Genomic DNA, 26992 nt, shown 5'->3' with positions numbered 1-26992 from the left:
ATCCTGTTGTTATTTTTCCTCTCTGTAGCTGCCTGTGATATCTTTTTTTTTTTCTCTTTCTGCTTGTGCCAGTCTTATAGACTGAATGTTTTTCTTTCCTTCTTCCAAAACTTATACCATGCAAGTGTCCAACGTAACTTGTGCCAAAATATTAAAAATATGCAAGTGCCACGTAGCTGGACAGAACCAAGGTAATGTTGTTTGCCCGTCGCTTGGAGCAAGTCAGACTGTTCTTATTTAAAGTAATTACATATTTAGTTATTATCATTATTAGTTGATCAACTTATCAAATATTATATTCAGGCCAAAAGTATCAATGCGAAAATTGTATACCATCGTGAAAAATTCCCGTTCCGTTTCTCAATACATGCTAAATAAAAGTTTTTCCCTAAACCTGAAAGAAAGCCCACAAAACAGGAAAAAGTTCCGCACGACACTTTTTCGTGTTTAGAAGGCTTTCATTATTTATTTATTTATTTATTTATTTATTTATTTATTTATTTATTTATTTATTTATCAGTTTACCCTACAGGCTCGGAGGAGCATAGGGTAGGGGGGGGGGGGGGGGGGTTACAGAAAGATGACAAATATTTAAGGCAAGAAAGGGAAGTAATAATATAATAATTTAGAAGTTGACTGAATAATAATAACTCATTATTTACTTAGGCGAAATACAAAATATAGTCTTACTCCAAGCGACGGCAAGCAATATTACCATGGTTCTGTCCAGTTACGTGGCACTTGCATACATATCTTATTTTTTAATTTTGGCACAAGTTCCATGAGACACTCGCTATATATATTTCATGTAAATTCTGAATGGCACTAGAATTTTCTTTGTTCACACGACGCGCTTTTTGATCAATCTCCCATAGTGAGTATGCAACCCAGTTTCTGATATCCTCATCATGTAATCATAACTCGGTTGCATGCCTTGTCGTCTTCTCTGCCTTATGCATCAATTTTTTCATGCTGCTAATTGTACGATACAAGGAGTCGAGAAATTAAGCGATCTACTAAGGGAGAGAACCGAGGCAACAGCCGAACAGGAAGGAAAAACGAAAATTAACAAATTTAACAGTTGCTTGTGAAACTATTTATGGATCAACATCTTTTTATTTAAAAAGAAGTAGCGGAAATGGTGCCAGAAGTGGAGAATTATTCCGTGTGTTTTGAATGACGCTTTTACCATTATCAGTCTAACCACCTGACGTAGCCACTTTTCAGCTATGCGTATGTGGGTGTTTTTCTAACCTTCCGCAGCATCCTGCGCTCTTTGCGGTTGTACGGGACTGGCAGCCACGCATCGTTACGCAACTTCCCGAATAACGATACGAGTCGGTTTTGGCACTTAACTTGGTAGATCAGTAAACGAGGGACCCAAAATAACTGTGATTGTTCCGCAAATATATATTTATCTGTATTTCTTCCAGAACTAATTAAAAGAAAGCGCTTCTAGAAATCATTATTTTGCACTTTCGCTTCTTTACTTGTTCAATTGGCGCTGTTCTTCCTGCGCTTCTTTCCAATGCGAGTCCATTTGATGTGGTTCCTTGTTTGTAACGCAAAGGAGAGGTCTATCTCACAGGCGTATACCTGAGATACACCTTATTTCATTTCTCTTTTGCGGGTTTACGCGTTTTTATTGCGAACGGTGGGCATTATTCACCTTTATACTAGTATAGGTACTCCCCCCCCCCCTCTTCATTTGCACAGAAAGGTTACCTTGGATTGCCCCCGAAAGAATATCCTGGTTACGTGCCTGCGTAGGATGTGTAACCGGTGGACCATTAGAGTTGCGGAATGGGTGCCAAGAGAAGGCAAGCGCAGTTGAGGACGGCAGAAGACTACGTAGGGTCATGAAATTAGGAAATTCGCAAGCGCAAGTTGGAATCAGTTGGCGCAGGACAGGGGTAGCTCATTCATTCATTCATTCATTCACATACACTGCAGCCCAATATAGGGCTATAGCAGCAGTGGGACCACTATACATTATTATACATTATATGTTGGAGATCGCAGGGAGAGGCCTTCGTCCTGCAGTGGACATAAACATAGGATGATGATGATGGTGGTGGTGTTCGAGTACCAGAAATTTGAAAAAAAAAACGCTCAAATCAACGTCTTCAGGATGGAAAAGAAATTTCGGGTCTCGACCTCTGGAACGGCACGGAGCCCGCAGAGGACGCCATGGGAGTGTACGGCACCGAGCTGTTCGCCGAGAAAGCGGTGCGCCTCATCCAGAACATGGACAAGTCAAAGGTAATCATTGCCGCACGGAGTTTTAATCGCCAAAGCTGGAGGACGCGGCGTGATAAAGTTGAGCAATGACGTCTCAATTGTTTTCGCTGCTTTTCTCAAGTTACAAGTCGAGCACTGAGTTCACGACAAAGCGTCGTGTGTCGTCTTTCCTTGATCCCCGTTGTTGCTTGCGGGCCGTTCTATTTTCGCATAATGTTCTAGAAGAGCTAGTTGCACTGAAACAACAAGTCACTTTGCTTTTGTAAGCTGGACGTGCAAACAAAATGTGTTCCACGGTTTCCAACGCACCACAGTTAGAATACGGATTGATGGTCAATCCAAGACGGCACAGATGAATGCGGCGTTCAGACGAAGTCGATGATACATTGTCTCAAGGAATCTAATCGTGATTTTAAGACGGGGTCAATTGAACAGAGAAAACGATGTTGAAGCAGTATAGACTGCGCAAAAGATTTCTTTCCGCGTGGGCGTATTTCATTGCCATCGCTGATGTGTCGGATTTAAAGGAGTATGCAATGTAAATATGATGTGTGAAATTTCTTAAACGTAGCCGCTTTATTGTTCATCGACATCCGCGCTCTCTTAGGTTTTTCTCTCCCCTTGCAGCCTCAGTTCCTGTATCTGAGCCAACAAGCGGTTCATTCCGGAAATGATGATGACCCACTTCAGTCGCAGAAAAAGAACGTGGACAAGTTTCCTTATATCGGTGAAAAGAACCGGACTATCTACGCCGGTAAGCGCTGGCCATGGCACGACAATTGTGATAGCGCTTTTAATATTTAAATGCATTTAATGTGAATGAACCATTGTCTAAAGAGTAGTTTTCAAAATCCACGTTCCATTAATTTGGCGTACTATGAATTAATACGTTTTATCTCGAAGGCGACACAACAGGCGGTACGTGAAATTTTTGTTTTGTGCCTTTGCTACGAAACCGCACCGTTCTAAAGAGGCTGTTTATCAACCGTAAATTTTGCTCTTTCATGATATCTACAAGAAATTGACAGCATAAATTATAATCCCTTATGTGGACACTTATAGCCGTAGGCGCGCCAGCGTTACAAGCATTAGAGGGTGAAACCAGACCTTAGCGGCCTCCTTAGCCAGCTTGTAACATACCATATGGAAGTGGACTTGAAGGCGGGGTGATAACAATGACCATTGTTATACAAAATCACGATCGCTTTGGCCCTAACGCATTGAACATCCTGTCAGTGTGCGTTTCGTGTGATTCCCGCGCATCTAGGAATGGTTGACTCACTCGACGAGGCCGTCGGAAGCGTGATGCGAGCGCTGGGCGAAGCCGGAATGCTGCAGGACAGCGTGATCGTCTTCAGTTCGGACAACGGCGGCGTGCCCTGGGGTTACATGGCCTCCCGTGGCATAAACTGGCCGCTACGCGGGGCAAAGTCCTCACCCTGGGAGGGCGGATCCAGAGCGGCCGCTTTCCTGTGGTCGCCGCTGCTGGACAAGAGCCGCCGGGTCTCTCAGCAACTCATGCACATCACCGACTGGTTGCCCACGTTCTACGCGCTCGCCGGTGAGTGGCACTTGCTGATTTTATTGCGATAGCAATTATATGGACACTCCAGGTACATTTTTGCCGTCACCGTAATGTTCCGTATAAAGACCAAGACCGATAACACCGTCGCAGCGCGCCGTATGCTGTGTGTGCAAGTGAAAGCGTACAAGGGTGAGCCCACGATCGCGGTTCAATCTCGCGCGCTCAAGGGAGGAAAGCGGGGCGAAAGCGCGCCGTTTTTCGTCGCGCGCACGGAACCGGGGGGAGGGGAGGCAGGGGAGAGCATTGCGCTTCGGCCCAGCAACGCGCGACCGCGCCGGCTTGATCTTGAAAGCGATCTGTTTTTGGCGCAGAGCTTCCAGCAGTGCTCTTAGACCAAAGGCCCGTATTGGGGGCGAGCTCCACCACTGAAAAAGCTGGCGCCACCGTCGGCGCGACGGGCCATGAAGGATCACGTAGACACAGCGGCCGCTTCGGCTGCTTCGGAAGCGCCGAAGCGAGCTGCAAACGAAAGTTTAAAGTCCCACCTGCGCTGCGGTTCAGATTAAGTTGTAAAGCTTTACCACCTTGGGTGTCTGCTTGACAACATCTGAAAGTACTATGATAGGTAGTGGCTGCCTTTGGAGGCGTGCAGCATGGTAGGCTACTGCTCGGTGCCGCAGTGCCGGACGTACGCAACGGAGCCCGCTGTCAGCCTTATTCACACGTAACCGCAGGGCAAGGAGCTGCGTGAAGCTTGGCTCGCGAAACTTAGAACCGGCAAACAGCCATCGGCTACAATTCGGGTATGCAACAAGCACAGACGCGAGGAACATTTCTGCTACGGCGCCGGTACTGCGATGTTCGGTGAGTAGCAGAAAACGCGCACTGAGACGCTCGCCCGCGCCCGCTGCCCGGCTAATGTCATGACGGTTTTGGTCTATGAACGTGTTGATGCTAGATAATGGCAAGTTCACTGGAACGGAAAGGGAGCTGTAAGACGCACATTAAAAAAAGGCATGTCATATGGGCATGTTTGTGTTATGAATTAATGCACTGGATTACGAAAAAGAACCAGAGAAAATCGCACGCTGAGAAGACCGATAAACATGCAGTGCGATGTAACTTGAGAAATAATATTGAAATGTCCAAGAATTTAGAAGACAAGAATAGATTGAATCGTCGCGATGGCATATCACAGTCGCCGTAGGCGTCGAAGTGTCTATAACGAAATTATTTTTGAACAGTTCTGATAGCGTCCACGCAACAATGGTTGCTAGTGTATACTGTAACATGCTCATATGCTGCGGCCTAAACCTCACGGAACGGTGCGAAAACACGCTGGCAGCGAAAGCAAAACATTGTGCGCGGACATGCATGCAGACGCGCAGTCGGTCGCTGCAAACCCGTGCGATCGCTGCATTGAGGCTTCATTCGCTTATGCCCCATTTGGTTATACAGACAGCCCACTATAAGAACATATTTCACATAGTTTACTCTCAGCGTTTGCCTACTTTTCACGCAAGAAGCCGGTTCGGGAGACTCCATCACGGCGACCGCGCGCAGTGGCGTTCACTGTACGTATTCGGTAAAGAGATAGCGTTTGTAAACGATTATGTGCTTTCAGTTTGCCCAAGATGATTATATTGACAGTCAAAAATTTCCCTTGTTTTGGGAGTACTTATATAAATGTCGGGGAGGGCTGCCGCGTGGTGTTTTTTATTGAGCGCCGTAAACGAAACCTATGAGGAGCGCGCCGCGTGATCCCTCATACTACGCAAGGGAGGCGCTTCCGGCAGATGGCGACTCCGTAAGTTCTCGCCCCCAATATGCTTTGCGTGTGCTGTGTTCTCGCGGCTCAGTTTGCGTTGAAGCGATAGACAGCACGAAGGTCACTTCTCTCGCTGCTGCTGCCGCATGCACTTCCTCACGCCGGCGTTTTGACAGCGATCATCGAGCTTGATGTGTGCATGTTTGCCTGTGCGCGCTGACACCGTGGTTAATTTAGTTAGTAAACAAGTCTTTACAAGTTTATACGTTCGATAAAACTACTATCCTTGCTTCGTATGGAATCGACGCTTCGCCTTTCGGGCGAAACTGCGACTTTTTAATGCGAAGAATTCTTGCGAAGATTTGTCCGAATTTACCGAGTTTTTATCGCATGTCGACCCGTTCTCGTGTGCCGATCCCGGTGATAGCGAAGTTTAAAATTCACCGACGATTACTCCCCCGCGCGAAATTTGGGCGCGTTTTCATTTCGCGATATATTAGCTGACGCGGACAATCTGTCTCGTGCGGGACGTTGCAAACGGAGTGAAGTGTGGCGCGACTGCCTCACTAACCTGGAGATAGCGAGAGCCAGCGCGTTCTTCCAGTTTTCTGGGACCATTGAAGTCGATAGACAGTTCGTATAAAGGGCCGCTAGTTTTTCAAATATTCGGTTTAGAAATGTACATATAATAACCGACAACCATATAGTTAACATGTCATTATTTTACAAATAAGCAGAACATTGTTTATTGGACTTGTGTTATTAAAGTCTGTACTTTATTACTTGAATAAAGGTTTTTGAGACCTCATTGACGTGTGATAAGCAGCAGCCCACTGGTATCGCCTGCAGTCCGTACCACTTATCGATTCAAATTGTACGGCGGTAATATTTGCGAACGGGGTGATGATTTCCTTCGAGCAGGGTCACGCAGGTTTGTTTTAATTAGATAACATTAATATCTCAGCTAGTTTATACATACAATATTCGATAGCCGCCACCAAGCAAACCTTTTTAAAGACGGTGAACTTCATCAGCTGCGGCGTTTCACTGGCATAACGGCTGCCATCGTCAGTGATGTGCCGCGTCTGGCCGTGTAATGACGTGTTGCTTTAAAGAAATGTGCTGGCCAGCGTGAAAATCCATCGCTGGAACCAAGTTCAGTCTGCTTGGAGGCCACCCACGAATGCGGATTCACCTCGAAGCCTCTGGGCTTGTGCACCGGTGAGTAAAAAGTCATTGCTTCGCACTCTCAACTTCGAATTTCATTGCGTGCGAGGCGGATAAAAGAGATTCCTACATGTAGTCATTTCGTTAAAGTGTAAAATGATAATTGTTATAAAGTTGCTGCGCTTCAAAGGCAATTCAAACGAGGCTCTTATTATTTTGTCACGGCTAAAATTCCTAACGCGGAGTACAGCATAACAAATAGTTTTGGCTGTTCCTGCATAAATGATACACTGCGATAAATTCACTGCACATTAGTGGCAGACGTGTGTGTGTGTGTGTGTGTGTGTGTGTGTGTGTGTGTGTGTGTGCCTGCGTGTGTGTGCGTGTGTGTGTGTGTGTGCCTGCGTGTGTGTGCGTGTGTGCGCGTGCGTGCGTGCGTGTGTGCGTGCGCGTGTGCGTGCGCGTGTGCGCGTGCGTGCGTGTGTGTGTGCACGTGCGCGCGCGCGCGTGTGTGTGTGTGTGTGGGCGCGCGTGTGTGTGTGTGTGTGCGCGTGTGTGTGTGTGCGCGCGCGCGTGTGTGTGTGTGTGTGTGTGTGTGTGTGTGTGTGTGTGTGTGTGTGTGTGTGTGTGTGTGTGTGTGTGTGTGTGTGTGTGCGTGTGCGCTTTTTTGTCATGGAGCGTTTTGTGCGCTGTTCTTAGTGATACATGGATCACAAACTAACTCCCGCTTACACCATAGTAATTCAGGGTCTTCTTTTTTTTCGACCCCAGCCTCCAAGACGCTGCTCACAGTTGTTCACCCCTTTGGACTCTGTTGTCTTTGGACGTACAAGTCAGCAGTGAATGTGTCACCAATGGCAGTAACATCAAGGGCCAAAATCCTCACAAGGTATGTTTCTGAACACCAACTAGAACCGTGATTTCATTCATTTATTGGACTAACTTTTGTTTCACCATATTTTGTTCGCATGTTTGTCATGACTTCATCATTTCTCTTTTCAGGAAGACGGACAAGAGAGAGATTATTAATATGCAAGCTGCCCACGCTAAGCCATAAGAAGCTCAACGGTCACCATAATGACGACAGGTCCTCTTGAGCTGTGTGCCTCACCATGAAATGTTTGGAAGTTTAGCAGGCAGAGGGGCGTGAGCCCTATGAAGAAAGCAAAAGTCTACAGTTTTGTATCGTACCGAGCGGGTATGCTAAAATTTTGCGTACAAGCTTATTTGCTTTTAAGGTCGTTTTATGACAAACGGAGAAGTAACACGGTGAGTCCCAAGTTATTTCTTTTCTAGTCATTATAGCCATGACGATCAGAACAGAAAATAATACAGCAAGTTCCTACTTGCTAAAGCACAAACTCTGTCATCTGCTCTTTGCTAATCAGCTTGATAGGCATTACCACCAAGTTCCACATGCTCCCTCACAACTAGTGATTTGTTACACGAAAATGCAAAGCATTTTAAAACGGTCAAATGCGCTCAATGAAATCTTGAGGAAGTGATGCTTCACGTTGACTGAAACTTGGCAGTCACTATTAATTTTATAATTCTATTTTTATTTAAATACCCTCAGGGCCATATGATATCAAAGAGGGAAGTGGTTACAAAGTAGCAGAGTAAAGCAAACAGACAATCAAGTGCGGCAAGTTCTGGCAATTTAATAATTCTCCTGATTATACAATGTTAGCTAATCTTCTGCAAAAAAATTTGTTACCAATGATGGCTACAATATTTGAGAGTAGGTAGTTCCATTCCTGAGATGTACGGGGGATGAACGATTGAAAGAAAAACTTCGAGTAACATGAATCAATTCCTACCTTATTGCGATGATCGACGCATTTTGAAATGTACTTCACGGTTCGACTGAAGCAAGGGGATTTCCTGGAAGGAGATGCCTTGCGGTGCCTTTTCACGGGCCTTTGAAGATGCCAGACAATGGACAGCGGCGGAGGCCACTGTGCGAGGTGCGCTCTGGAATTTAGAGGCGCCGGACACGGGACAACCGGTGGCCACGGTGCAATAGTCAGCTCGGGGAACCAACGCGCCTTTCAGGACTCAAGATAATGGGCAAGCTGCGGGTCGACTGCGTTGACAGGTTTGTTCGATTCAGAAAAAAGGTGCACGGCACCACAAACGAAAAGGTGCAGGGGGTGTCGGGCTGCACCCACTCGCTACAAGGTTCAAGGATGCAGTGCACCGCGGCGGCACCTTGCCTTGCGCCCCGTTCAATCGAGCACGGGGGTGAAGGGTGCGCTGCTGCACCTCGGGGAATCGAGGGTCTAGGTGCAGTGCACCGTGAATAGGTGCAGAAGGTGCAAAGAAACTTGGCTGAATTGAATAGACCTGACGTTTGATGCTGCTAATCGGCAGTGAAAACTGTGCGTACGTGTGTGTGTAAACCGTCCCGCAGAGAGGCAGCTTGTTTACGATGGCGTCGAACGTTTTGCCTCACCTAGGGATCTAGGGAACACGAAGTGTTTAAAAACGGCTGTTTGTCGGCCGCTAGGCGTGCTCGTCGTCGTGCTCTGTGCTCGTCAATGTACTCGTGAGCTGTGTGCTTCGTCTTGCGGGCTCCATTTGGGAGTCACGCTAGACTGTGTAAATGTATCCCATCTTTAAAATGTAATTACTGTAAATAAATCCTGTTCGCCTAGTCCTGTCGCCCCAAGTTCCTCCGATCGTCCTACAGCTACGACCGCCAAATGTTACAATATATATATATATAGTTACACATGCGAAGTGCAAGTTACATACATACATACATACATACATACATACATACATACATACATACATACATACATACATACATACATACATACATACATGGTGTTTCAGCAAGCACTTTCAAAAATCTTTAAAAGTTGCCTGTGGCAGATAGCACAATTCTATTTCTGAGCTGGTCTACTCGAAGCGGCGCACAATATTTGCACAAAATAATTGAGATCGAAAATTGACTAATTAATAAATATTCACTAATTAAGTTTTCAACTAACTACATTATGGCCCGTATTGCAATTTACAAATTCTAGCACTGGACTTCGCAAGGCGGATCCACTTGGAACAAATTCTCAGGATGACACCAGTTTCGATATATAAATTCGCGAACTTTGCGGAGAAATGCATTGGCGTTCCAGTTACTTGTGTGCTTCAGTGCATGAAACGACGTTTTGACAAGAAACTAACTGAAACGCCAATGCATTTCTCCGCAAAGTTCGGGAATTTATATCTCAAAACTGGCGCCATATTAAAATTTGTTTCAAATGGATCGGTCTCGCGAACTCCACGGCTAGAATTTGTAAATTGCAACATGGGTCATAATGTAATTAGTTCAAAACGTAATTAGTGAATTGTTATTAATTAGTCATTTCTTTATCTCAATTTTTTGTGCAAAAAGTGTGCGCCGTTTCGAGTAGACCAGCTCATGAACTAGAATTGAGCTATCTGCCACAGGCAACCTTTAAAGGGACCCTGAAACGATTTTGACGATTTTCTACAAACGTACTGAGTCGTTAGAGTAGGTCCTTCTGATCATTAATTGACACATCTAAGTGCTCCGCGTAAAGCGTGTAATTTATTATAAGGTTTTAAAAATGCACATCGCTGACGATCGGAGCACGCTGCTCGGCGGAATTTTAAGCCGCCCCTACCCATATGACGAAAATCACCCATATGACGTCAGTGGGGCGAGCTATCCGATTGGCTAACCAGGGCGCGTGATCAATAATTTTTCCAACTTTATGGTAAACAAATGATCTTCGTAATAGTTGGAATGTTAGTTCATTTGTTTTTATAAACAGAAAGTAACATAAAGAGAATGCACAAGAACGGTTTTTCAATACAATTAAGCACTTCCGGCACACAGCAAGTGTCGTCTGCTTGTGTTACAACGTACTCCATTTTGACGAGAGCTCCGCGGTCAGAGTCGGTCTCAGTCTTTTCGCGAGCACTATGATTCGACTTTGTTGCTTTGTGGACTGCAAACGTAGCGACTGGCAATATGTCAAGCTGCGACATCGTGTCCCTCTGCAAGGCAGCATACGAGCGAGCTGGCTGCTGCGCATCGGACTGCCGCTATCCGATCGGCGCCAGGGTTTGCGCGTTTGTGGCCGTCACTTTACACCGGAAGATTACTAACGCAATAGCGTTTCGTGAGTCCGGTATTAGGGCAAATGCAAGCGCAAGGGGACAGGGTCTGGCCGCTTGACTGTGCCGTAACGGGATGAGCCATGGGATCAGCAGAATCGCAAATGCGAATGGTCTGCACGGTGCAGCCACCTGGTGGCTGCATTTCTTTGGCTGCTGGTGTGTATTTTTCGCAGGAGTGTAATCATCAACACTTTGTTTTTATAAATGTTTAAAATGTTTTACACTTGATTAGAGCAATATTAGCGCTTTGTTTGGCTGGTTAAGCGCTGCGCCAACATGTGGCTGGACCGTGCAGACCGATCAGGCCGCACGTACGTCTACGCTAAAGTTCCTTCATCAGCTTGAGTTTATGCCTCCAGTCATTTGCCGAAATGACCAGCTTGCCTGTGGTTACCGGAATACCAGACACGTTCGGCGCTACGACAGAATGCTCGCAACGCACGCTGCTTCGATAGCTCTCGCTTGGGGGTCGACGGCCAAGCGGCTAGCGGAGAGGTCTCACGCGGGCGGGGGCCGGCTCCAAAACAACCGGAAGTGGACGATGTGACGTCGCATCGTGACGCGAAACCAGTGAAGGCGGAGCTTAGCCCCGATCGCTCGGCGAACGAGTTGAGGAGGAAAAGCATGACTAGGAAGGAGGGTAACTTCTAATCGCTTGTAGCTCCATTAATACGTAACGCTTCACTTAAATTGTGGTGTGAATGTTCTACTTAAGCTGTACCCTACGCGTCTACAAAATTTGTCCGAACCGTTTCAGGGGCCCTTTAAAAAAATTTGAAACTTCGCTGAAAGCGTGCGTGCGTGCGTGCGCGCGCGCGCACGCGCGTTTGTGTGTGTGTGTGTGCGTGTGCGTGTGCGTGTGTGTGATTTGCACTTTGCGTGGGGTATCAGTTTTAGCAAGAGGCCACGAGACGGGGGGTGGTTGTTGGTGGCCTGGTCTCTCGCTTGAAGTGTTCGCATACACCTCCGTGTGGCCCGGCAAGTGGGGAGGAAACAAGCGGTCGCGTTTGAGCGAGCGGAGAAGCGCACTCGATCGCTGCACCGATGGGCGGCACCGTTCCAGCGCCGCCCGGCCAGTGCTGCCGGTTCATGCGCACCCAGGCCGGTCCTCGCAGTGCTGTAGCCAGAAGCGTGGTGGGATGCGTCCACGAGCGTTGGACCGGCGGGTCAGTCGAGGCTTTCACGGCCTCCACCGAGTCCGTGTACAAAGTATACCGCTGCCCGTACACGTTTCTCATTAAGTAGTTTCCAATTGGAGGTGAGTCTGCTTGCTTTTTTCTTTTTTTTCGTGCGTTGAGAAAGCTTTGTCTGGCGATGAAATTAGTGTGAGCGGGACTGCTTGCAACAGCGCAGCTAGAAGTTCTTGCGCTTTTATTGCGGCAGCATGAACTAGAACACGGACGCTCGGGATGCGTTCACGCCAACGTTACTAGACTAGCTTCAGTTGTAAAACTCCCCGTCCGCGCGCTTACAGCCGCTGTCGCCACTTCTGTGACAGCCGCCAGAGGGCAACGCTGTTCCATCGGGCTCCACTGCAGACGCCTCGTCACAGCCTTGAGCTCGTGCGGACCGGCAGTTTACGCGTGTTTCACGCTCGCTGGCGTTCTCCCTAGTCCGAATTAGTGATACCACGAGAAAGCGGTATCCACCTACAGCAATAAGATTTATCGCGCCAGTTCGTTAATACTGAAAGAAGGGTAAACTGCACGAAAGGAAGAAACGCATACAGCGAAGCGCTGAAGCTGCGTTTCTAAATGGCGTGTGTTTCTTCCTGTAGTCTTATCGTTTCGCGCAGTTTAGGCTCACGAGCCTGAAAATCTGGCCAAAGTGCGTGACTGTAGGATGATCTTCATCCCCACCGAAGCTTCTCGCCACGCCAAGGAAGCGCTACAAAAAGAAGGATGAGGTCGGTCTTTGTACACACAAGCCACACACAAAAAAAAAAGAGAGAGAGAAAGAAAGAAGTCGGATTTTTCGTTCCGTGAAGATGCTTAATCAGCGAAGCTGAAATATGCGGCCCCTGTGTTTATCACTGGGTTAATCCCGAGGGTTCATTAAAGTATTTCTCAGTTATGAGGTTACACACACAATCAGCTGCGACGGAGAGAACGACGTCTGACGGTATGCCCGCAGTCCGCAGTTGTCGCTTGCGTTCGATGTCTCGAGTTTGCTCGGCGGCGTAGTTAGCAGCCTTCGCCTGCGATTTGTCGCTTGTGATTCTTCGAAGTTAAATTTCTTCAAAATTAAATCTTTCCGTTACGTAAGACCATGAGTGGCTCATACTCCCTTAAGTAATGGCTCATACCCCCGTAAACGCGGCCTCCCCATTACGACGACAGAAGTGAAGTGAAATTCTACGCTGGAAAGATGAACGGCCACGCAGCCAGCTGTGGAAGACGACGACGAACGCGGGAGCAGTGGCACGAGCGCGTGCCGTTGATTTCGCAGAGAGTTCCCGGTCGGCACGAGGAATCACTCTGTTTCACGCCGAGAGAAGCGTCGCATTGCTGGGAGCGCAGAAAAAGTGGTGCGCCGAACTGTTGACATCGTTCCGATAGCGGCCTATGCAGCCAGGTACGCAGCACGTCGGCATCGTATGCTGATATTCTTAAGAAACTCGGCGAAGGCTACAGTTCCACAGATGTCATGCTTGCTGAAATTCGCTGTCAACAACGAAGTACAGAATACACCAACGTTGCACCGCGTGCTTTGTACGGCCCGCTCGCGTGGCCGGCTAGTGAGGAAGTGAAGCCGGGCGCGACTGCAGCGCCACGAAGGCGCGGGCGGGTGGCGGTTCCGCGCAACGGCGCCGAGTTTTAAAACTGAAGCTAGTCTAGTAACGTTGGTTCACGCCGCCGCCGCCATTTCTCGCTACAGACAGCTGCGCATGCGCGGCCCGCTCGCGGAGAACTTCTCAGGGGACGCGTTCGTCTGCAAAAAAGAAGTGGCCGAACGGACGCGAGCCAGGCCAGCGTTCTACCTTCCGCTGCTGGCATTGTGCGCACGTGCACACAGTATACAGGGCACGTGTTTCCCTTGAGCTAAACGTTAAAGATATGCAAATGCTACGTAGCTGAACGTAAGGTAACGTTGTTTGCCGTCGCTTGGAGATATGCTCAGATTATTTTTGAATTCAGCCTAATTAGATAATTAATCTTCATTAATTAGTCTACTTCTCAATTATTATAACTATATGAAGAGTGTCAATGAGAAAGTTGTAAAGCAACATGAAAAACTCCCGATACAGCTTTCTGTTACTCGATATGTACAAGTGTTCTTTCCGAACGAAGCCCGCGAATACACGCAAAGTGCCGGGAGGGGCCGGTCAAGCGGCACTTTTGCGTGCATCGTCGGCCCAGTATTGTCCGCCCAACGTGCAAGTCGCCACCCTGTTTCTGTAGAGTGTTCAAAATTTTAAACGAGAGCAATTTCGAAACAACTATAGCGCCTTGTTTCATTTCCAGGTACACCTGCATTTGTAACAGCGACCTAATCATAATTCAGAAGGTACACGTGGGACTACTACACCGTTAGAAACCGGCTACAGAACAATTCCACGTCACACTTTTGTGTAATTGCGCGTAAAAGGCCTGCGTCACTGCTTGCCGCTCGTGTTTCAGTTTTAATGCGTAAGATACTTAGTATACTAATTAAAAGGCTAAACGTAGGAATTAACTAAGAAACTCCATAAGTAATACCTGAGCTAACTAAATTAACTAATTATTCAGCTAATAGCCACCTAAGCTAACTGCTAATCAGCTAATAACTAACTTAACAAACCTAACAAGACTTACAAGAGGAGAAGCTTCCAAATCCAGTGATACTTAAGTAGGTGGGAATATGGTCACTACCATGAGTCTCGATGTCAGAGAACCATCGAACATTTTGACCAAGTTGCCGTGACACCAAGGTCAACTCTAAGCAACTGCTATAGTTCGAACCACGCAAGTACGTCGGACTGCCATCGTTCATAATGCTAAGTTCGTGGTCGGAAGCAAATTCCATAAGTTTCCGGCCCCTGGAATCTATTCTGGAGCTTCCCCAAGCCAAGTGATGAGCATTAAAGTCTCCCGTGATAATCCAGGGTCCAGTAGTCGCCATCAGGATGTCTCGCAATCGGTCGCCGTCGAACCGACTATATGGGGATATGTAGGCGCCGATAAGGGTGAAGGCCACTTTATTCTTTGTAATGCGGAGACACACGTATTGGTTTCCATCATGAGGCTGCACTGAGTGGGGGATGTACTTCCCGACAAGCATATAAAAGGTGGTCAACGTATAAGACAAAGGTGGAAGAGGCATGCAAAGAACGATTTACCGGCACCATTGAAAACCTTATTACAAGTGCACTGGAATCGTCTAAGTACACATTTACATCCGCTAAAAAACGTACGGATTTTGACATGGAACTTGAGCGACTTTGAACGATTCGCAGAAGAGCCGAGAGGCGATACAGGTGCACGAAGTCAATTCATGACCTTAGAGTCGCTCGACGTATACAGAAGAAAATCCAACGTCGTATGGACAGGTTGGAGGAACAACGGTGGAAGACGTTCTGCGAATCACTTGACCCCCGCAAGCCACTGTCTATCATATGGAGGACGGTGCGCGGCCTTGGCTCGTCTCCACAGCAACGACACCCATTCTCAGCCCTAGCCCTCCATCAAGGCCGCTCACAGGTCGATATAGCCGAAGATTTCTGTGTGAAGATTGCGGGCAGTGTGGTCACCATCAATAGTGAAATTCTGGGTGAGGTTCTTGCGACACGCTTCCCAGAATTGAATGTGTCCTTCTCACTTGAGGAATTGGACGCTGCTCTGGCCTCATGCAGGCGCTCATCGTCGCCAGGACCAGACGGCATCACCTACGCTGCTTTATGCCACCTAGGTGAAGATGGCCAAAGCAGACTGCTGGAATGTTATAACCAGTCATGGAATGATGGCGTCGTTCCTGAGCGGTGGAAGTCCAGCCGCTTGATACCACTCCTGAAGCCTGGAAAGTCGCCACTTGACCTAGCGTCCTACCGACCCATTGCGCTGTCCAGCTGTGTTGGGAAGGTCATGGAAAGAATGATTCTCACCCGCCTAGAATGGTATCTTGAGCGCCACAACGTATACCCCGATGCCATGGCTGGTTTTAGAAGAGGCCGTTCCTCTATTGACAACGTCATCGACCTAGTCTCGTCTGTACAACAGGAAAAGCACCACAAGCGTATATCGGTTGCGCTATTCCTCGACGTGAAAAGCGCCTATGATAATGTAACGCATGAAGCCATCCTTGATGCCCTGGAAAATAATGGAATAGGTGGACGCATGTTTCGGTGGATTCGGAGCTATCTATTCAAAAGATCCTTCTTTGTGCACAGTGCAGATGGCCGAACTGCTGACCATTACACTTACCGTGGCGTCCCTCAGGGTGGGGTTCTTAGCCCCACTTTGTTCAACCTTGCAATCCTTGGCCTTGTCGACGTTCTACCACATACAGTAAACCTTTCCATATATGCTGACGACATATGCATACGGGCCTCGGCAGTTACACGTCTCCAGGTGCGTGGAAGGCTCCAAAAAGCAGTGACCCTAACATCATCGTACCTGCGTGCGCAAGGCCTCAGTATTTCGACCGAGAAGTGCGCCTTAGTCGCCTTTACCCACAAGACCATGACCTGGTACCCCATTTCTATTGACCACAAACCAATTTCCTACGCAAAAACTCACCGATTCCTAGGCGTTATTATAGACAGAGACCTTTCATGGAGCCCCCACATCACATATTTGAAGAAGAGGCTTACTTCTATCTCCCATATACTAAGGTTTTTTGCCGGTAAAACGTGGGGCACATCCGTGGCATCTTTGCTTCAACTATACAGGACGCTCTTCCTGGGATACTTGCGATACAGCACACCAGTGCTGTCCAATGCTAACAAAACTAACATCCATGTCCTACAGAGCATTCAAGGCCAAGCCCTTCGAACATGTTTGGGGCTACCTCGAAATGCTTCAACCGTGGCAACAATTGCCACCGCGAGAGACCACCCAATAAGGACCTATATAGATATCGACGCACTCCGGGTGCATGTTCGCCATATATCCAGAGTCCCTGACCACCATCTCGCTCGCTTGCCTGAGAAAAGACCCAGGGCAGCGTTCTCGAGATCAATTGCGGCTAACCGGCACTCTTTGTCTTTGAGGCACTCACCCGCAACAAGAACGCCGTCCCCTATGTGGTGCTTGAAGAAGCCTCCAGTGTACCTTGCTGTTCCAGGAATAGTGAAGAAAGCTAGCCTGACCACCTCGGCTCTCAAGCAGATCACATTGCAACTTCTGCATTGTTCATACGCTAACCGAATTCATGTTTACACGGATGGTTCCGTTTCGGAAAATTCTACGGGCGCCGTTGTTCTACCATCTCAATCGGTCGTCATCAAGTTTAAGACATCAGACGTAACGACATCTACAGGCTCTGAACTGGCCGCTCTTCGCGCTGCTGTCGAATACATTGAAAAAGAACGGCCCAACAAATGGGCAATATTTTGTGACTCGAAAGCAGCCCTCCAGAGCTTGCGAAGTTTACGACGTGGCAATTATGAACAGCTGGTGTCATAAATCAACGAAACCTGCCATTGCGCTTCTGAAAGAGGACACGATATCATATTTCAGTGGCTGCCGGGACATTGTGGCATCGTTGGTAATCACCTCGCCGATGACGCTGCCCGACGCGCCCTGGCTGGCTCACCGACACTCCTTATACCTTTATCCAGAGTCGATGCTGCAAGAGAGCTTCGCAATCTCGCTCGTACAATCACGTTAGGTTGCTGGCATAAACCACAGAACTCTAAGTGTCGTTTACACAGCCTCGACCCATCACTGAAACTTACATTACCAGCGAACCTTCCACGACGTGACGCAACACTGCTGTGTCGGCTGTGGGTAGGAGTAGCATTCACCAACTCCTACAGCTATCGCATTGGAATGGCGGATTCACCAATGTGCGCTAAGTGCAAGTGTGAAGAGACCATCAGTCACCTTCTGTGCCACTGTTCTCGCTTCGATAATCAACGCGAGACTCTCCAGTGTGCCTTAAATAGACTGGATGACAGGCCATTTACGGAAGCGAAGATCTTGGGAGCCTGGCCTCACAGTTCATTGGCCCAGAAAGCAGTTCGAGCGCTTTTTCGCTATCTGAGGGCAACAGACTTGAGTGCCCGACTGTAGACATCCTACACCTAAGTTCTCTCTCTCCCTTTTCACTCCCCATTCTCCTCCCCACGTGTAGGGTAGCAAACTGAACTCAGTCTGGTTAACCTCCCTGCCTTTCCGTCTTCCCTTCTCTCTCTCTCTCTAACAAGACTAAACAGTAGCTAACCTGTCCAACAAAATATAACTAAAGATAACTAACTTAACTTACTAACTGTGCTAATTGCATAAGTATATATATTTAACCTATTAAATACGTAATGACTAAGCTAACGAATAATATACCAATAACTAAGCTAACTCACAAATTATTAAGCTAATTTCATAATTAATAAATGAGCTAACTTAAACTGATATCTAACCAAACTCAATAATAACCGAAGTAGTGAACTGCAGTAACAAAACTAACAGAACTAATAAACTAAATACATAATAATAACTAAGTAATTAGCTGGCTAAACCAACTAAACAAGGTAACTAACAGAACTAACCGTCCTAATTACGCAACTAGCAAACTAGAACAATATTTAATATATAAACCTAATTAAGTAACAAAGCTAACAAACTAATTAACTATTTTATCTAACAAATTTATTCACTAACTACACAATAACCTAGCTAATTATAACAACGCAAATATAATTTCATTATAAACTAAACTAACTACTCAACTAATAACTATCGAACGTACTGAACCAATATTCCTAACCAAATATAACTAACAAATCTAACTAACTAACTAGACAAAGTGCAAATAGAGACAGTCGACCGAAACAGTTTGTGCGAGGAAGGTTACTATAGAGGGAGGGGGGCCACTTCTCCACTATAGCCCCCCTCCACTATAGAGAAGGGGGGCCAAAATTCGTGCCTCAACTCATGTCCTACCCATTTTTAAAAAGGAGAAAGAAAGACTAGAAGAGACCCATGAAGAATTTAGATCGCCAAACTTTCTGAGCCCCTATTGGGGAATTTGTTTGTGTACGCCACCGTTGTTTGTCATTTCCCTACTTCCGCCAATCTTCCAATCGCCTCTTATTAATCTGGACGTTTACTTTCCATGCTCCCGCTGAACCCAAGGGCTTCAAGGAGGCCAGTGGTGCCTAAATCGTCCGCTGGGCAGATATCTTCACATTCTATTAAAACGTGCTCCATCGTTTCCCCTAGCTTTACCGCAGCAAGCACATGCTTCTTCTTCCTTCTTATGTCTCGCTTTATAAGTGCATGTTCTAAGTCTCCTGATCTCGCTTTAACGAACTTTCCTTTGAGTTATCATAAATTGTTTCTTTCCCGATTTCGTTTTTTCCTCTTAAGCAGTTACTCATGACAGGTTTCTTTTCCATTGCCGCCACCCATGAGATTATCTCAGCCTCTCTGACTTTCAACTTGACGTTCTTTGTTGCTGAGTTGCCCACCCTACAGGTCGCATACTTGCTGGTAAGCTTCCTAGTTCTTTTCCTCCACTGTGAATCAATGTTTTTTTCTGTACAGATACCTGAACACTCTCCCAGCCCATTTACTTTCTTCCATATTCCTCAGCCGTTCTTCATACTCAATTTTATTGCGAGCTTCTCTCACTTCAAAACTAGTCCAGCCCATATCACGCTGCACAGCTTCATTTGTAGTCTTCCCGTGAGCGCCCAATGCGAGGCGACCCACTGACCTTTGGTTCCCATCGAGTCCTGATTGTACCCCTGACTTCAAGCAAACAACCGCATTTCTTAAAGTAAGTCCTGGAACCATTACACCTTTCCACATACCTCGGAGGACCTCGTACCTATTGTATCCCCTTAGCGCTCTGTGCTTCATTATGGCTGAATTTCTCTTCCCCTTTACTGTTATGGTATTTTCCTGTGTTTCCGTATATCTATTGTCTTCGTTTATCCATATACCAAGGTATTTATATTCGTTTCCCCGAGGTATTTCCTGGCCCTGTATTGCCAATGTCTGTTCACTGTTTTAATGGAATACCATAACACCTGATTTTACAACGCTAAATTTCAGACCTAATTTCTCGCCTTCCTGTCCACAGATATTAGCCAGACGTTGCATATCAGTTTGCTGGTTAGCTAGCAGCACAATGTCGTCCACATAGAACAAACCTGGAAGCTGCTGCTCTTCTACTCTAGCCGCCTGTTTGTATGAGAGATTAAACCCAATATTACTTTCTTCTAGCACCCTTTCCGTCCTCACAATATACGTCATGAACAGCAGTGAGGATAAAAGGCTCACCTGCCTCAGTCCCTTCTTGGTATCAACTTTCCCCTCGCTCATCATCCTTTCTCATTCAACGCAAACGATATTTTCTAGGTAAATCTCTCTCAAAAGCTGTGTACAATCGTCGCCTAAGCTTTTCTCTTCCAGAATATTCCTCAAGATGTTGCTGTCTGCGTTGTCATACACTCCTGTAACGTCTAAAAAAGCCAAATACAACGGTCTCCTTTCTATTCTGGATATTTCAACACACTGAGTAAGGACAAATGAGTTATCATCCATATAACCACTTCTACATACGCAAGCGCCTCTGGTTCCACCTTCTGTCCCAGTGTGAAACATTCTGGGAAGTTCCGTGACCAGAAGGAAAGTATAGAAGGGCCCTGCTATTACCGTTAATGCTGTGTCCTTTGATCAGAACTGCTTATATTATTTTTATTTTATTCTGTTGTCAACTCCATTTCTAGCCTTAATTCTAACTATATTTTGTGACATCAGGATAAGGGGAAGACGTTCTGTATAGGTTCCTTTCACTAAACAAATTTATTCTGAAGTATATTATCATGAGGACTGGTAACTACATGGGATTCTTGGTGTGGCATCTTCTACTTTATTGTAGCGCAGGCACAACGACCGGACACACAGAAAGGCATATAAGACAACGCAAAGCGCTATGTAGTCTCACGTGCCTTTCTTTGTGTCCGGTCGCTCTATTGCCATGCTTGCCCAAAATGGCGTGAGGAAATACGCTGAAACAGCAGAACGCGACCATGTCCTTCACGCTCTCATGCCTCGTGGGGCCTATAAGGAGGCTGCGGCTCATAACAATACACGCTCATTACGTCAAACGACATTCGCACTTCGTGCCTATGCTAAGCCACTGGATTGTGTTTTCATTTAGTGCCAGGAGTCCTCTTAATGAGCATCGCCGCCGACCTCCTTTTCTTAAAGGGACACTAGAGAGAAAAACCACATTAGACTGACTGAAAAAGTATTATTTCAAAACTCAATATTCATTATAATTATGAATGTCAAAGTTACATTCCTTGAATATTGCGCCGTAACATCAGCGGCGGTTCCGTCAAAAGTGACGTCACGGATTTCAAAGTATCCTTATTTTTTCGTATTTCGGTCATAGCGCGCTAAGTGTTCCTGAAACTTGCCAAGTCCAGTTTGTGGCTCTTTTAGAATATAATGCAATCGATCTTTACTGATAAAGAAATAACTGGGCACGAGCAGACGCTGTCAAAATCTGTGACATTACGGCGAGCTGGTGCTGGTCTTTGTGCACCTTTCCTATAGGATGCCTCCTCGATGTGCGCGCTTCCACGCTACTGTTCTGGCTCACAATAAGAGTGGCTTGTTTGATATTGTAGAAGGAAAATGTATTTAAAAAGATCAAATATTTTTTTCTCTTTCGCGTCACTTTAATTCTTGTCCGTAGTGACACTGTTGCAGCTATTGGGCAATTTTCATCCTGATCCACCAGGCACGGTACATGCCGCAGGCATTGAACCACTTCATGAATTACGGAGTCCGGCGTGCGATGCCTTTGGCAGTTGCTAACCTGCTGAAGTAGTCACGTGCGCTCCCTAGCGGGGTTTTTTTTTTTCTTTTTCTTTTTTTTTTAGGGGAGAGTCGTGCATCGAGCTCGCTTAATTAAAAGCGACCCGCCGCGTTTGCTCAGTGGCTATGGTGTTGGGCTGCTGAGCACATGGTCACGGGATCGAATCCCGGCAACGGCGGCCGCATTTCGATGGGGGCGAAATGCGAAAACACCTGTGCACTTAGATTTAGGTGCACGTTAAAGAACCCCAGGTGGTCGAAATTTCCAGAGTCCTCCACTACGGCGTGCCTCATAATCAGAAAGTGGTTTTGGCACGTAAAACCCCATAATTTAATTAATTAAAAGCGTCGTCTCGCTCCACAGGAGGCTTGGTGAGCGACCTGGGACCCCTGGACGGCAAAGACATGTGGGCAGCGGTCTCCCGAGACGAGCCCTCACCGCGTTCCGACATCGTCTACAACATCGACCCTTTGTGGAACTATGCAGCGATACGGAGAGACAGCTTCAAGATTGTCGTAGGCTCACATGTCGGTGGCAGGTTGGATCAGCATTTTCCCATCCCAGGGGGACAAGGGACGTCGCAGAAACTGGACGCGCTGATGGAGAGGAGCCTCGCCGCGGAGGTAAGCGCCCTTCATCGCGAGCCACCTTTTACAAAAGACGCGATGTCTGTGGTGGCCCGCCTACCCCTCGGAGGCCACACAAATGTGGGATTTCCACACGTGTCCCGAATGAATCGCTGCGGATATTTATATATATATATATATATATGTTACTCACGCATGCTTCTTTGTATAGTGATTTTCTTTCTCGCATTTGTATTCACCCACTCCTGCAATAGCCCTTCTGGGCTGCAGTATTTGTAAATAAATAAATAAATAAATAAATATATATATATATATATATATATATATATATATATATATATATATATATATAGAGAGAGAGAGAGAGAGAGAGAGGGTGTTCCCGCTAAATTTATCCAAGCTGTTCAACGCAAAAAGAAAAAACTCTGTATATCATCATCATCATCAGCCTAGTTACGCCCACTGCAGGGCAAAGGCCTCTCCCATACTTCTCCAGCTACCCCGGTCATGTACTAATTGTGGCCATGTTGTCCCTGCAAACTTCTTAATCTCATCCGCCCACCTAACTTTCTGCCTCCCCCTACTACGCTTCCCTTCCCTTGGAATCCAGTCCGTAGCCCTTAATGACCATCGGTTATCTTCCCTCCTCATTACATGTCCGGCCCATGCCCATTTCTTTTTCTTGATTTCAACTAAGATGTCATTTACCCGCGTTTGTTCCCTCACCCAATCTGCTCTTATCCCTTAACGTTACACCTATCATTCTTCTTTCCATAGCTCGTTGCGTCGTCCTCAATTTCAGCAGAACCCTTTTCGTAAGCCTCCAGGTTTCTGCCCCGTAGGTGAGTACTGGTAAGACACAGCTGTTATACACTTTCCTCTTGAGGGATGGTGGCAACTTGCTGTTCATGATTTGAGAATGCCTGCCAAACGAACGCACCCCAGCCCATTCTTATTCTTCTGGTTATTTCAGTCTCATGATCCGGGTCCGTGGTCACTACCTGCCCTAAGTAGATGTATTCCCTTACCACTTCCAGTGCCCCGCTACCTATCGTAAACTGCTGTTCTCTTCCGAGACTGTTAAACGTTACTTTAGTTTTCTGTAGATTTATTTTCAGACCCACCCTTCTGCTTTGCCTCTCCAGGTCAGTGAGCATGCATTGCAATTGGTCTCCTGAGTTACTAAGCAAGGCAATATCATCAGCGAAACGCAAGTTGCTAAGGTATTCTCCATCAACTTTTATCCCCAATTCTTCCCACTCCAGGTCTCTGAATACCTCCTGTAAACATGCTCTGAATAGCATTGGAGATATCGTATCTCCCTGTCTGACGCCTTTCTTTATTGGGATTTTGTTGCTTTCTTTGTGGAGGATTACGGTTGCTGTGGAACCGCTATAGATATCTTCCAGTATCTCTACACATGGCTCATCTACACCCTGATTCCGTAGTGCCTTCATGACTGCTGAGGTTTCGACTGAATCAAATGCTTTTTCGTAATCAATGAAGGCTATATATAAGGGTTGGTTATGTTCCGCACATTTCTCTATCACCTGATTGATAGTGTGAATATGGTCTATTGTTGAGTAGCCTTTACGGAATCCTTCCTGGTCCTTTGGTTGAAAGAAGTCTAAGGTATTCCTGATTCTATTTGCGATTACCTTAGTAAATACTTTGTAGGCAACGGACAGTAAGCTGATCGGTCTATAATTTTTCAAGTCTTTGGCGTCCCCTTTCTTATGGATTAGGATTATGTTAGCGTTCTTCCAAGATTCCGGTACGTTCGAGGTCATGAGGCATTGTGTATATAGGGCAGCCAACCTTTCTAGGACAGTGTTCCCACCATCCTTCAACAAATCTGCTGTTACCAGATCGTCCCCAGGTGCCTTCCCCCTTTGCATAGCTCCCAAAGCGTTCTTTACCTCTTCCGGTGTTACTTGTGGGATTTCAAGTTCTTCTAGCCTATTCTCTCTCACCTTATCGTCGTGGGTGTTACTGGTACTGTATAAATCTCTATAAAACTCTTCAGCCACTTGAACTATCTCATCCATATTAGTAACGATATTGCCGGCTTTGTCTCTTAACGCACACATCTGATTCTTGCCTATTCCTAGTTTCTTCTTCACTGCTTTTAGGCTTCCTCCGTTCCTGAGAGCCTGTTCAATTCTATCCATATTATAGTTCCTTATGTCCGCTGTCTTACGCTTGTTGATTAACTTAGAAAGTTCTGCCAGCTCTATTCTATCTGTAGGGGAAGAGGCTTTCATACATTGGCGTTTCTTGATCAGATCTTTCGTCTCCTGCGATAGCGTACTGGTTTCCTGTTTAACGGCGTTACCACCGACTTCTATTGCGCACTCCTTAATGATGTCCATAAGATTGTCGTTCATTGCTTTAACACTATGGTCCTCTTCCTGGGTTAAAGCCGAATACCTGTTCTGTAGCTTGATCCGGAATTCCTCTAGTTTCCCTCTTACCGCTAACTCATTGATTGGCTTCTTATGTACCAGTTTCTTCCGTTCCCTCCTCAAGTCAAGGCTAATTCGAGTTCTTACCATCCTATGGTCACTGCAGCGCACTTTGCCGAGCACGTCTACATCTTGTATGATGCCAGGGTTCGCGCAGAGTATGAAGTCGATTTCATTTCTAGTCTCACCATTCGGGCTCCTCCACGTCCACTTTCGGCTAACCCGCTTGCGGGAAAAGGTATTCATTATCCGCATATTATTCTGTTCTGCAAACTCTACTAATAACTCTACTCTGCTATTCCTAGAGCCTATGCCATATTCCCCCATTGACTTGTCTCCGGCCTGCTTCTTGCCTACCCTGGCATTGAAATCGCCCATAAGTATACTGTATTTTGTTTTGACTTTACCCATCGCCGATTCCACGTCTTCATAGAAGCTTTCGACTTCCTGGTCATCATGACTAGATGTAGGGGCGTAGACCTGTACAACCTTCATTTTGTACCTCTTATTAAGTTTCACAACAAGACATGCCACCCTCTCGTTAATGCTATAGAATTCCTGTATGTTACCAGCTATGTTCTTATTAATCAGGAATCCGACTCCTAGTTCTCGTCGCTCAGCTAAGCCCCGGTAGCACAGGACGTGCCCGCTTTTTAGCACTGTATATGCTTCTTTTGGCCTCCTAACTTCACTGAGCCCTATTATATCCCATTTACTGCCCTCTAATTCCTCCAATAGCACTTCTAGACTCGCCTCACTTGATAACGTTCTAGCGTTAAACGTTGCCAGGTTCATATTCCAATGGCGGCCTGTCCGATGGTGCAAGATGCGACTTTAAGACCCATACGACGTTCGGTCGTCAGAATTCTAACGACCGAACACCATAGGTCTTATATTTGCATCTTGCACCGTGTCCTTGCAATTTATATTGCCGCGAATCTTTGCAGTGCTTGCTCATTCTTCAAATCTGCCACCACGCCGCTTTATCGCTTTGTTTGCGACGCAAGACGCGCCCAGAATTATACCGATTGATAACATCCAGACAGAGCTGATTCTAGATTGTTCGAGTACTTTGCACGCTTTATCTAGAAAGCTCGCTATCGCAGACGACAGCGGCGGGCATTCTGTTCGACGACCGTCGCCGAGCACATTGGTCACTTCGCCGCCGCCGGGTAATTCAGTCCATCGTGGGCGCAAGTCAGCCCAATGAACAGCTTTCTGTTGACCAACTTTTGTCCGTCTTCATCGCCCCTGCGACTGCCGTCACCACTACGTGACAATATATATATATATATTTATTTTATTTCAATACCCTAAAGGCCCATGCGGGCATTACATAGGGGGGGATTTATAATATACAACACTACTATACAACTTATACAACTACAATATACAATTTATAAATATACAACACAGGTTATAAACGGCTGAAGACAGAAATAAGCAAGAAGCCAGGTACAAGTTATTAAGAGAAAAACTGGCTAGGAGCAGGATCTGGAAAATTGCACATGTAGCAAATTCCACAAAGAAAAAAAAACAAAAATCAGCACCTTCAGAAGTTGCAAAACATGGCATCTAACATTCACGGAACGATACGGCCGGCGCCCAAGAAAAAAAAACAAGAAAGGAAAAAAACAAAGACGCGCATCATTTTACGTGGGAATTTTCTAAGTATGACCAAAGAGCTGTTTGAAATGATGTTTCAGTGATAGCCGCAATGCTAGAAGGAAGCGAATTCCACTCTTCGATAGCCAGGACCAAAGGTGAGTATTTGAATCGTTCTGTTCGAGCGAAAATGGGTTTAGTCTTCTTCATATGATCTACACGAGCCGATGTGTACAGCGCCGGGAGAAGATGTGAACTTGCAAATGGTGTGTTATTGTGGTAGAGAGTGTGGAAAAAGGATAAACGGTTGAATTTTCTGCGCATGGCCAGAGGCGGGAGATGGAGCGATATTTTCAGTGATGTTACACTTCTATGCCGAGAGTAACGGGAAAGGATGAATCGTGCAGCCTTGTTTTGTATAGATTCCAACATGTTAATAAGATAGGTATAATGAGGGTTCCAGATCACTGACGCGTGTTCTATCACAGGCCTGATTAGCATGTTGAATGCG

At 46.4% G+C, this 26992-nt stretch overlaps 1 protein-coding gene across 3 annotated transcripts in view; it reads left to right on the top strand.

The window, feature by feature from the left end:
• Positions 1 to 26992, top strand: part of LOC126542981 (arylsulfatase B-like) — an 80629-nt gene that overhangs the window by 33756 nt on the left and 19881 nt on the right. For 2 of the 3 annotated variants that reach the window (XM_050190117.3, XM_050190115.3), the window contains exons 6-9: positions 2131 to 2262; positions 2869 to 2995; positions 3509 to 3802; positions 22188 to 22447. In XM_050190117.3, coding sequence (XP_050046074.2) covers positions 2131 to 2262; positions 2869 to 2995; positions 3509 to 3802; positions 22188 to 22447 — 813 coding nt within the window. The remainder of the gene's footprint in view (positions 1 to 2130; positions 2263 to 2868; positions 2996 to 3508; positions 3803 to 22187; positions 22448 to 26992) is intronic. The other variant, XM_055077536.2, reaches the window with a different exon arrangement.

Source organism: Dermacentor andersoni, chromosome 2, assembly GCF_023375885.2.
Source record: "Dermacentor andersoni chromosome 2, qqDerAnde1_hic_scaffold, whole genome shotgun sequence".
NCBI classification, from domain to species: Eukaryota; Metazoa; Arthropoda; class Arachnida; order Ixodida; family Ixodidae; genus Dermacentor; species Dermacentor andersoni.
Note: the sequence above shows the minus strand (reverse complement) of the source record. Positions and strands in the feature narration are given on the sequence as shown.